The sequence below is a fragment of the Hemitrygon akajei genome, chromosome 13 (assembly GCF_048418815.1).
Source record: "Hemitrygon akajei chromosome 13, sHemAka1.3, whole genome shotgun sequence".
NCBI lineage: Eukaryota > Metazoa > Chordata > Chondrichthyes > Myliobatiformes > Dasyatidae > Hemitrygon > Hemitrygon akajei.
Window position 1 is genome coordinate 65,660,750 of NC_133136.1, and position 14,006 is coordinate 65,674,755.

A 14,006-nucleotide genomic window follows, 5' to 3' on the forward strand; every position below is an offset into this window, starting at 1 on the left:
ACGTCTTTGGACTGTGGAGCATCCAGAAAAACCCATTCATTCCATGGGGAGAATATACAGACTTTGTTCAGAGATACATATGGCGCATCTTTCAGAGGAAAGACAAAAGGCAATACAAATGAAAATGATACAATTTTAAAGAGGATGAAAAACAGAAATTTACTTACAGAAATATTTGAAGGCATCAGGATAGGTGAAGAAGGCAGCTTGAAAGAGGGATTGGGTACAAAAGTAAGGAAATTATGGTTAATGTTTATAGAACATCGGGTTAAGCTGTAGCACTGTCCATTACCAGGCTTGACATTTGAGAAGTACATCTAGACCTTAGAAAGCAAACAGAAGGGACTCACTAGAATGGTACTGAAATTAAGTTATTTTCAATTGTCGGAATAACTGAACTGATCTTCAGTTTTCTATGTGAGAGAGGCGTTCAAAGCCTTTATGGATTTCACTAAGAAAATAAGATTAATGACAGAAGTGCAAGTAACCATTGGGCTCAAATGTGAGTGATTTACAAACAATATTTTCCTGGTAACTTCATAAAATAAATACACAGTTGCAATCACAGGTGAATGGTGGTATCATTGAATCATGTCTCCACCTGAGCTTTCCATGTTCGAATCTTCCTTTTCACAACATTTTATCCTGTTCACTTAACACATGTCTCAAATAGCCTCTGACAACCAAGTCCAGCTCCTGGCCTTCACGTGTAGCTCAGCTACTAAGGCCGGCAGAACAGTTTCTACTAACAGGAGAAGGGGCAAATATATTTACAGAAATATGTGAAGGCAGCAGAATAAGTGAAGGCGGCAGCTTGAAAAAGGAATGGGGTACAAAATCCCATTCCACTAAGCCCGGCGGAACTGTTTCTACCGACAGGAGTCAGGGCAAACGGTTTATTTGCATCTTAAAACCAGTCGCTTCGGGCAGATGATTGGCAGGTGATCTCGGAGAAGGAAAGCTCCGATCTCAAACCTCCGGTACCTTGTGGCTTTACCCACTCACGGGGAAGGGTTCAGGAGTAAACCGCGAGGGAAAATCTGGAGCTGGAGTCCCTAAGGCAGTCCTACATTGAGTTCAGTGCTGACTGGCAACTTGTGTGATGCTGCTGGTGCCAAACTGTGTTGGTCTCTGCCGTTCCCTTGGGTTTATCAGATGCGTGGAGCTTGCTACATGGGGCAACAGCTTGCTCTCCATATCGCACTGCCCGCACTTGTGTATCGACAGCTAGGATGCACAACTCTGACCGACAGCAGCCCTCAATAACAAAGGGGTGTTAAATATCAAATGAGCATGCAATGCCTTTTCCAAGAAACAGAACTGAAACCTTTCCAGTTTTTTTTAGTATATAATTACACGCTTCGTGCTAGGTTCATGTGCCAACACAATTGGATCCACCCATCTCAGCAAACATCATCTTAGTAAACATTCCCTACCTCAAAATGCATGGAATGCAAACACACTGCAGAAAAATGTAAATATAAATTATAAGCTTTGATTATATTAATTGGAATTATGAGGTATAGAGCTGGTTGGGCAGGCAAACTCTAAATCAAGGAGAAATCAACAATCCGGCAAATGCAGATGTCGTACAATTAACGTTTCAATACAGTTTATCTGTAGCTATAAAACCCTAAATTCATCTGGAAAGTACTGACGAATAAACTGGCCTTTAATCTGAAAACTGCCCTTAATACTGGGAAACAAAAGTCAGGTAAAGATTATTTAAATCCTAAACGTAAAATAAAATGATAATGCGCTGCACAATAGTCACAAATTATTTGCTTCAGTGGTAAACAAAGATAAATATCAAAATATATTGGAAACACTCAAGAGGTCAAACAGAAAGGCAGAAGGATATTCAACCTTAGTTGTTAAATCTACCGTACTTCACTTTCCACAAATACTGTCTAAACCGCTAAGTGTTTCCAGCTCTTTGTTTTTGCTTCAGATTTCCAGCTTCTGTGAATATTTGGCTTTTTCAAAAGAGAAAAGACCTGTATTTCTACATTGCTTTGCATAATCTCATGCCACCTCAAAGCCTTTTACAATCAACGCCGTACTTCAGAAGGATTGTTATTGTGGTACAGTAGAAGTCGGTGGCCAGTTTGCAGGCACCCACAAAAAGCAAGGTAATAATAACAGTATTTTCTTTCAGCAACATTGATGGGAGAGTAAAATGAAAAAAAATTCATATTTGTGACTGTTACTATATATGTAGATAAATGTATCTGTTACAAATTGTAAGCAAATCTATTTTATATGATCAGAAACACACAATAAGACAAACATGGCACTTCAATTCACATTTCAAAAATTAAAAAAAAATAGGTCAAGGTTGCAATGTTTTCCACATTCAACACTATTCAAAATGTTTCACACTTGTAGAGCACGGTTAAATGAAATGCAGATAAAATGTTAGGCACTCAAAAACAATTCAGCTAACACCACTTTGAAACAAAATAATTTCACACTTAACTGGGAGGTTCTGTAAACTGAGAGGCAGGATAAGGAGCTAACACCTACAAAGAGTACAGCCCTCTTGACTACCTCGCACACCCTTGAACCACAGCTGAGTGCACGCTCACAAGAAAGACAGCTCTTCAAAAGGATGGCAAACAGGCAATTTCAGATCTTGCTATATCACATCACATGCTTTTGCAAAACAAGGAGTCATTAGACATACCCAAATTTTATCTACTCTCATAAACTTCTCCTCTGGACAACTCTAAAGTTGTTTGACTATCCTGACTGTATAAATTAATACATCGAAGTAGAACAATTATATCAAATGGATTTTTCACTGAAACGTCGAACCAAAGTGAACAAAAACTCCCTAAGTGGGCCACGTGTTACAAAGTACCCACAATTACATATTAAATGTAATTAATTTCATTTTGTATATTGAAACACCACTTAACCATGATGGTGAATCATGAGGCACGGTGCCACTTCCTTTGGTTTTAGTGGAGTGGGGTGGGGTACAGAAGATTAGAGGATTAATAAAAAGCACAAAAAATAAACATCCTTAAACAGGTCCTTTTTAAATTCTTATTCGACATTCTTCAGTATTTCCTTCCTTCATTTAAAAACAATCCAGCGTTCACTGCTATTCATGCAATGGTCAACACGTTGGTTAAATTCAGGCTTGCTCTTTAAATTGTATTTAAATGAAATGAAGTAACAAAAGTTAGGCAAAAACAAGGTAGGACAGCTAAACAAGACCCAAGTCAGCAGTTTGCTGGGATATCGTTAACCTGTCTGGATGAGTGCAGTTCTGTGAATACTTGAGAAAAAGGACAGATCTTCTATTCATCTCCTGAAGCATTCATTCTCCCTGGCTGTAGTGTGCATCACTTACAAAAAGGCAGTGGTATTACTCGCTCAGTAACTCCAATACCATGACCTCTACCACCTGGAAGGATAAAGCTTGAAGTGGACTCAACATCACTGGGACTCACTGAGCCAAAGTGCCTGTATCTAGCACATTGCCCACACACTACCCTATTTTAGAAAATTATCATTGTTCCTTTCACACTGTGGAGAATAATTCATTAGATCTTGTTCAACAGTTTCTGAATTCAGTAAGTAATCTTTTTCCATGGATCTAATGTGGTTTCATGCTGCACTGCCCCATTCTTGCTGGAATGACAGAGGGGAAAGTCAAATTTTACAGGTTGAGACATAACTAACTAGATGAAAATATGAAAATTGAAAAATTTGCAAAGAAAAGTGCACAATTATTTAACTTTATGGGGAGGTGGGTGTGTTCAGGTGTAAAAAGACAAATTCTCTGATATTCAAGGGAAAGTTGTGTCACACAGTGGCAAATACTTCAAAATTTTATTCCTAAAGCAATTAAGATGCAAGAAAAAAATCAGTTGTGAATTATAACACTAATAGAGAAAGGATTTGAATCACATGTTTTGATACCAGAGTCAAATAGAAAATCGTGCTACTTAAAATAGCATTTCTGAATTCACACTGATAAACAAGCTTGGTATTATATTTAGTCAATATAACTGATGATTATTCATAAGAATACTATTCAAAGTGCAATTATTATCAAGGTATATACACAGAATATAACTCTGAGATTCGTTCTCCCACAGTCAGCCACAAACCAAAGAAACACCTTGGAACCTGTTCAAGAAAACATTAAAATGTGAAAAAAGAACAAATTGCACAAACGGCAAAATGCAAGCAAACGAACATCGAACATTAAACGAGGTGCCCAGGAGAATTCAGTTTAGTTCACTTCAGCACTGTGCCACTAGCCCACCTGCAGGTTGCATGTGGAGCCACTTTTCCCTCAAGTGTCCCAGTCCGTATCAATCTCCCCGATCAAACCGCTCAAAAACAACAAAACAGTAGCCAGAATCCAGTACAGAAGTATCCAAAACAACTCCTTGCAGAAGCATACTAGCCAGGCTTTCTTTGCCTTCTTCCATCCACTTTAAATTTCTTTCTGTTTCAAAGTCAATTTAGTCTAAAAAAAAATCCACATCAATCTTCAAAGTTCCCAATTTATACACCGCTTTAAGACTAATTCTTAAAATTGTTACGTTTTAAGAACTATGCCAGTAATTAAACTACAAAAGCTATTCCAAGTAAACACTCACTACCTGAAGTTTGCATCGTAAGCTGCATATTAAGGGTTGCTCTGGCATAACCTATAGCTAAATGAAGCTTTAATGTAAAAACACTTACAACAATCTCATATCTTAACCCAATTTATTGGCTGAGTTCACAGGTGATACAACACCATCAATGAAGTGAACTGAAGGACAAATAGGAATAGCTCAGACGGGAATTTTAACCCATATGGACCAGTTGTATGGCTACGGTTATGCCATTGAGAAATGCATTCTCATTCATAACTGGACTAAAATATTCTATATTTGATGTTTTGACACCTTAGCATCCAAGACACAAGGGCCCAGTTTCCCATCAATTGTCATTATTTTTTGATCACTTTTCTGGTCGTGAAGTATTCGCACTTAGCATTACAAAAAACTACCGGTAACTACAGCTCACCAAAGATCACTGCTACAATTAGTTATATTGATTCAAACTAAAGTCTTCTTTATCCGGAACACCTTTGTAAAAAGGAAAACTATGTTGATGTGAACAGCTACACACAGACTGTAACCAGCCCAAAGATAGCTGCACGGTCGGAAGAACTAGGGAGATTTGTAAGATGGAGGGAAGCACACACAGAGAAACTGAAGCAGGCATATTATAATTTATATGGGGTGGAGTGCACCTTGTAAACCACAGAGCAATCTAAACTGAAAGCAAGTAAACAGGGTAAAGTCCTTTTGTTTCAAGGAGTGACATGTTATTACATTTGAGCCTTCTCGGCACAACATTCCAGCGCTGGTCCTTAAGGTTGTAGTTATTTTTTTTTAAAAAAGTTCTTAAGCATATCCATTTATAAATCTTCAGCTTATCAAACAATAAAACAGCATTGCAGAGCATATGTTACATAGACCAATAACCAAAACAATAAAACACTGTGCTTTGGCAACAATTATCCTTTCTTTACAAATATTGCTTCATGGGTACTTGATTTCTCCTTGTACCTTTTATAGGTTATCAAATTTTATTTCCATTGATTATTCTCCGGAAAACTACTAATATTACATATTATAGGGCAGCCAACTTAAATATTAATAACTACATTTCCACAGCTTTGGACATCTGGGCCAGAGGTCAAGTCTGACTCCGGAGATTTAAGCTCAAAAAGCCTGGGCAGACACTCTGGTGGAGCAGGGAGGGAATCCTATGCTGACAGAGATGCTGCCTTCAATTGAGCTGTTCAGCTGTGGCCCATCCTCTGATGGACGTGAAGGATGCCATGACACTACTTGAAGGATTATGAGGTTCAGAGTTGGAGCATGGCCTGCTGCAATTTCCCTGCACTTCTGGAGAAAATACCTGTTCAAACTGCATCCAGTCAGGCCTGTTCTGCAGCTCAAATCACTACGAAGAAACAGAGCTGGGTAAAGGATCTAGTGCTTCCCCAGTGTATATGACACATAAACTTTTCTCGGGCTTCCAGTTGGGTCCAGGTATCAATTTTAACCGCCATTTTGAGAAAATCTCCACCATCTTCATCTGGGATGATGCCTAGACACATCGAGTTCAGTTTGTATATAAACTGAACTCCTGCCACCAGTCCTTCCTAATTTGGATAGTCCTCAACCCATCAGGTTTCTGCTGTTCTACCTCGTTTAAAATCATTTTCATTTTCTTACTCAGAATGAGATCTTTGTCTTTGCTTCCGGGCGCACGGTGGAAAGCCGCATCAAGGAAGGTAGGAGGTGTATCCATTTGGGTTACCCAGAGAAATCAGCGGTGGCAGAACGTCACATTCACAATGACCACAGGATTGAATTTGACGGCACAAGACCGCTGTGCCAGGCCAGCGGTTTTTGGGACCGCCTGGAGAAGGAAGCCATTGAGTAAGACCAGAGAATAAGAATTTCAGAGATGGCAGAGTTCGCCATCAAAACTTCAGGTAAAAATTGACACCTGGACCCCGCTGGAAGTCCCAGAAGTTGTTAAGGGTTGGATAAGTTGCAGATAACTTAATTCCATTAAATAACAATATTCCTGCTTTTAACTGTTTTCTAACATGTGTTTTAATTAATACTTTCAATATAATAATTTAATACTATGATTTTCTTTTAAATAGTGATTGCATACCCATAATAACACTGAGCAGCACCGTGGCAGAGCAGGTACACCGATGTCTTGGAGTTCCACCAACCCAGGTTCTATTCTGACTTCAGGCGTTGTCTGTATGGAAGGCCCTCTAGTGAATGTGGTGTGGATTTCCTCCCAGGTAATGCGGTTACCTCACACATCCCAACGCATACTAATTGTTAGGCTGATGGGGCATTGCAAGTTACACATAGTATGGGTCTGTGTGTGCATGTATGATGGGGGAATGGGTTTCCCCCACGAGTTGGCACAGAAGGAGGGCACTCAGCCCGCTGAGCCTGCAAAACAATAGTGAATTATGAAATGTCAGAGACATTCACAATCTTTCAAGCTCTTTGGCAGCTAGCTCAAGCTGGTGGGGGGGGTGGGGGTTAAGGGGAGGGATGTCTGTGGTTACACAGGTGTTAAAATGCTTTTATCACTCAAATCAGGGAGGCTCTCGGATGCTTTTAGGTTTTTAGTAAGATTGGGGAATTTATGTTGGAGGACTTGCTCAGAGTTAAGGGTAGGTTTAAGAAACTGAGGTAATTTTGAGCTAATACCTGCTGTCTGAAATGGGCAGAAAAATATTTAACTTCATGGACTTTGCCTATGATGAAATGTACTTTTCAACAATCCTGAGACACACTAGACTGCATAAATCCGTAACCGAAGCTTTTTCTCTTCGTTTTGACCCTCTGTCCACACTGAAACGGCGTTTTCCTCCCCCAAAAACAGAGCTTTTCTAAAACACCCTCCAGCGTGTGTAAATTTGAAAATGCCGATTGGGCAGAGTAGTGCGGACGGGGTAACCGGAGATTTCTAAAAACTCTGTCATGACGTGCCGGAACAGATGGTGGCGGCAGCACAGCACTTCATTGTTTTCTTGAACGCAACCCCCACACAACCTAACAATTTCAGAACAGACAGCAACGAGACTGAAGCCAGAAGAGTTAGAAATGTACTCACCAAATACTTTGACCCATAACTTACTGAATAAATAGTATACTCACTTTGCCCTGTTTTCTGTCCTTGCTCGTATGAAGGTGGTTCACCTATTTATTCAAGTACTTCTCTGACAATAGATGTATAACAGCCTAATGTAACATTGTATGGAAATACAAGATAACCCTGATGCAGGCATGTCTTATACATTTAACAAGATGCTTTATTAATGCAACAGTTAGTCAGTTTTTCAGTGTTCGTCGTCAGCCGGGTCATACTGTCTGTGAACTCCCTGTCGATTGCCTCCATAAGCTCCAGTATTTGTTTTTTTTTTTAGCTTTAAGTCCTCCTGTGCGAGAGCCAACAGCTGTCTGTCATTTGGTAATTTATTTTTTAAGTTTTTCTAGTCTGTAACTGCACAAACGCGCACTTTCATAGCGAGATTCGACACCAAACATGTCGCTTGTTTTCTGTAGATGTGTCCTGCGCATGCCCAGTAGGAGGAGATTCACCCAAATACCCGTTTTAATGTGGATGGAGGTATTTTCAAAAATGCTTTCAAAAACGCCTATCGTTTTTACACAAAACTGGCATTTTCAAAATTATCCAGTCTAGCGTGGACATAGCCTAAGTGCTTACTAAAGTGAGTTCTTTGATGAAAGTCTGAGGAAATTTCCACATTGGACAGCCAACAAAGGGCATTATTTTCCATGCAAGACTTTTTTTGGAGAAATTAGTTATCCTGTGCAAAGAAATCACTATTAATGGTTTTCTGCAGCGCTTTTCTCATACTGCCCAAAACTGGAACCACAATGGAAATTCAAAGCCTTAATTTCCCTTCTTTGGATGTTATTCACACCCCCCCCCCCACCAGCAATCTCACCCCCATGATCTCACCCCCAATCTCACCTCCTTTTATGACTGTGATACCTTATGACAGACACCTTTACTCTCTGCATCACTGCTGAATTACTTTTGAGGAATGTTAACTGCTACACCAAAACTGTCATTTCTTTCAATTGTCCCTTTCTTAATGTAAATTTACAATTCCAGTGACATGCGAAACAAGATAAAATCCTATGGTGTTACAGGAAAGATACTGGCATGGATAGAGGAATGGCTGACAGCAGGAGGCAGAGAGTGGGAATAAAAGGGGCCTTTTCTGATTGGCTGCCAGTGACTAGTGGTAATTCCTCACAGGTCAGAATTGGGACTGTACCTTTTCACATTGTTTGTCAATGATTTAGATAGTGAAATTGATGGTTTTGCAGCAAAGTTCACAGATGATAGGAAGCTAGGTGGAGGGGTAGGTAGTGCTGTGGAAGCAATGCCATTACAACAGGAACTAAACAAATTGGAAGAATGGGCAAAGATGCGGCAGATGGAATACAGTGTTGAGAAATGTTTGATAATGCATTTTGGTAAAATAAAAAATAGTGCAGACTATTATCTAAATGGGGAGAAAATTCAAACATCAAAGGTTCAAAGGGACTTCGGAGTCCCATGCAAGACTCCCAGAAAGTTAATTTATAGGTTGAGACTGTGGTGAATGCAGCAAATGCAATGTTAGCATTTATTTCAAGGGGAGTAGAATATAAAAATGAGATAATATAGAAAATTTATAAGACACTAATCAGGCTGCACTTGGGAGTATTGTCAACAGTTTTGGGCCCCATATCTCAGAAAGGATGTACTGCCATTGAAGAGAGTCCAGAGGAGGTTCACAAGGATGATTCCGGGAATAAAGGGGTTAAGATATGAGGAGCGTTAGGCAGTTTTGGGCTTGTACTCACTGGAATTTAGAAGAATGCATGGGGATCTCATTGAAACCTACCGAATATTGAAAGGACTAGGTAAGGTAGATTTGGAGAGGATATTTTCTCTGGTGGGGTATCCAGAACCAGAGGGCATAGCCTCAAAATTGAGGGGCGACCCTTTAGAACCGAAGCAAGGATGTATCTTTTTAGCTAAGGAGTGGTGAATCTGTGGAATGTTCTGCCACAGACTGTGGTGAAGGCCAAGTCAACGGGTATATTTAAAAATCTTCACAACTCCATCTTGTTTCTCTTCAGTTACTCAACTATAAAATGTCAACACGTGCAGTAGATTCGGGAATTGTTTGGCTTTCATCTTCAAATTGAACATATAATCTTGCATTCAATAGCGTGTGCAGTAACATTGTGGTGTCATCATAAAGCCAAACCCAAGTTCCAGGAAAATTGCCCAACCCACACCAGATCATAACAACATGATAGGTTAGAACATGTCAATGCTCTTTAGAGAGAATATTCTTGGGAAAATCATCCAGTGAGGTCATATACACTCAGTGGCCACATTATTAGGTATACCTGTCCATTCATGCAAATATCTAACCAGCCAATCATGTGGCAGCAACTTAATGCATAAGAAGATGCAGGCGTGGTTAAGAGGATCAGTTGTTGCTCGGGGTAAACATCAGAATGGGGAAGAAATGACTATCTGACTGACCGTGGAATGCCTGCTGGCGACAGAAAAGGCGGTTTGATTATCTCAGAAACCAATCTCCTGGGATTTTAATACATAACAGCGTCTAGTGTGACAAAAGATGGTGCGATAAACAAAAAACATACAGGGAGTGGCAGTTCTGTGGAAGAAAATGTTTTGTTGACCAGAGAACTCCAAGGAGAATGGCCAGATTGTGCTAAAACAGCAGAAGTCCAGGAACATACATTTAGGGCCACTTTATGAGGTACAGGAGACATCAAGTAAGGTGGCCACTGAGAACTTAGAAATAGAATGGTGATGGCATTGTTTGATGGGCCCCCCTGAATAGTCATCGGGAATCGGAAGAGAAGACATGAAGAGGTTGCAGCTAGATGTCAACATAACAGAGTGGTATTAGTGAAATATTTTAACCTCCCCTAGAGGCGACTGGGCATAAGTAAATGGAAACTAGTTAATCTCTTGATAAAAGTGTAGGATTCAGATAGGCACAATGGGAATATTTAAAACATGGATGATGAGTTGAGAAGGCTGTGGGTCAAATGCAGGCAGATAGAACTAGCTTGCTGAGCAACAATCAGGTCAGAGTTAGGTCAAAGGGCTTCTTTCCAATTAGCACTATTTAATAAATCTCACTGCTCTGAATTAGATACTACCTCCACATGCTGGTTAACAAATAAAAGAGCTTGGTTCAAAAAACAAAACTAATAACCAGGTCCAAACTCTACTAGTACAATTAATTGCTAATGCATCATTAAACCAACAGCAACATCCCTCCCCAAACCACACGACCTCCAGCAAGCTACAAATGATGGGACGGTACAATAAGTAAACTAGGGGTGGGGGTGATGGTGAGGGCAAAGGATAATCTAGACAATGCTTCATTGACTCTTTTTAGCAATATCAACTTGTCAACCCAAATGTATACTACAGATTACCTAGTCTAGTCGGTGCTGATCTCCTCTCTAACCAGAAGGCAGCCCATTCTCTCTTAATGGATTAAAGAAAATCAGTGTACATGGTCCACAAGTCCACAAATCACTAACAGGATTGCTAATTTAGCTTGTCAATTCAGCTTTAATACTTACCCCAACAATGCAAATGCATGATCTAAATTATTCTTGAACTTGGCCTCTGCAGATTGTGCACGGTATTGGTAGTACAAATACACAAATATAGAGTTACACAGTACAGCTAACAAAGGCAATTCTGACTCCAAAACAACAGCTTGACTGAAAAGATAAAGTTACTGAAAACAGAATTGATCTCCCAATCTACCTCATTATGCCATTGTACTTTGTTTGCCTGCACTCTCTCTCTAACAGGGACACCACATTCTGTGTTCCATTTGTCTCAGTGTGGTTGTGTCTGGCATGATCTGTCTGGAGGGGACGCAAACAGAAGTTCCCCTTGCTGTTTCTCCGTACACGTGACAATTAGAGGCCACACCGACACAAAACACCCTACTGAACGCTTGGTGCAAGCCTCGCTGTACAGAAGAGCTCGACAAAGAAACACAAGTGGCTGTGGCCACGTCGCTGGATAGATCCTCGTCTGGAGCCCCTTACCACATCGGCCTCAGGATGGTTTACGGGAAAGAGAGACATTGAAACTCCGGTTCATTCTGGGGTAAGCTGCAATGCCGCAGGGTGCTGCACCTCGCTCAAGTTACTGAGAGGGAAGTGGATAAGATAATGAGTCCCCTTTGACTGTGATAATACCTACAACTTTCCACCTTTACTGACGTAATTAACTGCTGCAGAGACCGAACACTTCCTCTCTCCTTATTGACTGACACTGAGTTAATTGTGTTTCATTAGAACTGGGCAAAATTACTATTTAAACAGGAGGTGGGAGGGTGGAGAAAATAAAGGCGGTGTGAGAGATAAAGTGGAGGCCAAGGCAGACCAAATAACATGAGAGGTGACAGCAGCAGGTGCTGAAGGTACATTATTGCAGCTGGTCTGTCTGGAAGAGGTGCAAATGGAAGGAAATGAGGACATAATACTGATTGTATGAGAAATAAGATGACTTTGTTGCTGAAAATATAGTGCATTAATGGAGAGAGGAAAATGGAATTAACATTACAAGTCAATAACTGTTCATCATAATTGGCATGAAGTTGAGGTGATATTTCTTGATCTTGTATTATAAAACCAAAAGACAGATGTTGAACTGAGAGCGGCAGGGATGAAAAATTAAAGTGACTGCCAAATGTTCAGCGCCCTTTCCTTTCTCTCCCTTTGTGACATCTCCATCTCAAGTGAGCACAGTTCTTAATATCAAGCTTCCGTTCTCCCAGTTTATCAAGCAAGGTCCATTCTGTTCTAATGACATTTTCCACAGCAGAAATCCTCAGATGTTCAAACACAAGAGATTCTGCAGATGCTGGAAATCCAGAGCAACACACACAAAATGCTTGAGAACCTGCTGACTTCCTCCAGTATTTTCCGTGTTGTATTTTGAGGTGGCTTCTAGTTCTGTTAACCGCGGTTTTCTCTGGCATTGTTGACAGGACTCAACGACAGATGCCCCGTTTATTGCATGTCTACATTCATCCCTTCTCTTCCCAAACAAAACAAGGACATGGTTCCCCAAGACCCCACCTGCCTTTGCATTCAATGGATCATCCGTAGTCTGTAGCACCTTCAATGTGATGTCACTGACAAACACACCATCTCCTTCTTCCACCACCCCACCCTTTCCAATTGGGCCACTCCCTCCACAACTATACGGGAGCTTAACACCCACGGATACATATTGTATTGAAAGGACAAGCAGGTGGGCAGAGGGAGAAAGGTGACTCTGTTGGTAAATAATGAAATCAAATCCTTAGAAAGAGGTGACATTGGATCTGAGGATGTAGAATCTAAGGGGACAGAGTTAATAAAATGCAAGGGTAAAAAGACCCTAATGAAGAGTTATATACAGGCCTCTGAGTAGTAGCCAGGAAGTGGGATACAAATTACAATGGGAGATAGAAAAGGTATGTAAAAAGGGCGATCGTAAGACAGCCATGGAAGATTTCAATATGCAAGTACATTAGGAAAGTCAGGTTAGTGCTGGATCCCAAGAGAGGAAATTTGTAGAATGCCAGTGAGATGGTTTTTTAGAGCAGCTTGTGTTTGAGCCCACTGGGGAAAGGCAATTTAGGGTTGGATGCTGCATAATGAACCAGATTTGATAACGGAGCTTAAGGTAAATGAATCCTGAGGAGACAGTGATCATAATATGTTACAATTCACCTTGGAGTTCGAGAAGGACAAGATAAAGTTAGAAGCATCAGTACTCCAGAGGAGTAAAGGAAATTATGGAGACATGAGAGAAGAGCTGGCCAAAGTTGATTGAAAGGGGACACTAGCAGGGTTGATGGCAGAACAGCAATAGCTGGAGTTTCATAAGGAGCAGGATAGATACGTCCCAAAGATTAAATAGTATTCTAGTGGGAGGATGAGGGAACTATGGCTGACAAGGTAAGTCAAAGACAGCATAAAAACAAAAGAGAGGGCATATAATATAGCAAAGATTAGTGGGAAGTCAGAGGATTGGGAAACTTTTAAAAACCAACACAAGGCAACTGGAAAAGCCATAAAGAGAAAAGATGAAATATAAAGGCAAGCTTGTCAATAATATAATGGAAGATGTCAAAAGATTTTTCAGACATATGAAGACTAAAAGAGGGATGACAGTGGACATTTAATTGCTAGAAAATGATACTAGAGAGGTAGTAATGGGGATAAAGAATTGGCAGATGAACTGAATATGGATTTCACATCAGTCTTCACTGTGGAAGACACTAGCAGTATTCTGGCTATTCGAGTGTGTCGGGGGCAGAAGTGAGTCAGCTGGACCAGATGAACTACACCCCAGGG

At 40.4% G+C, this 14,006-nt stretch overlaps 1 protein-coding gene across 7 annotated transcripts in view; it reads right to left on the reverse strand.

Moving 5' to 3' along the window:
• Positions 1 to 14,006, reverse strand: part of LOC140737958 (TBC1 domain family member 1-like) — a 245,980-nt gene that overhangs the window by 62,823 nt on the left and 169,151 nt on the right. For 5 of the 7 annotated variants that reach the window (XM_073064847.1, XM_073064845.1, XM_073064848.1 and 2 more), the window contains one exon: positions 168 to 206. The exons of the other annotated variants lie outside the window; for them this stretch is intronic. In XM_073064847.1, coding sequence (XP_072920948.1) covers positions 168 to 206 — 39 coding nt within the window. The remainder of the gene's footprint in view (positions 1 to 167; positions 207 to 14,006) is intronic. 7 annotated transcript variants of the gene reach the window in all.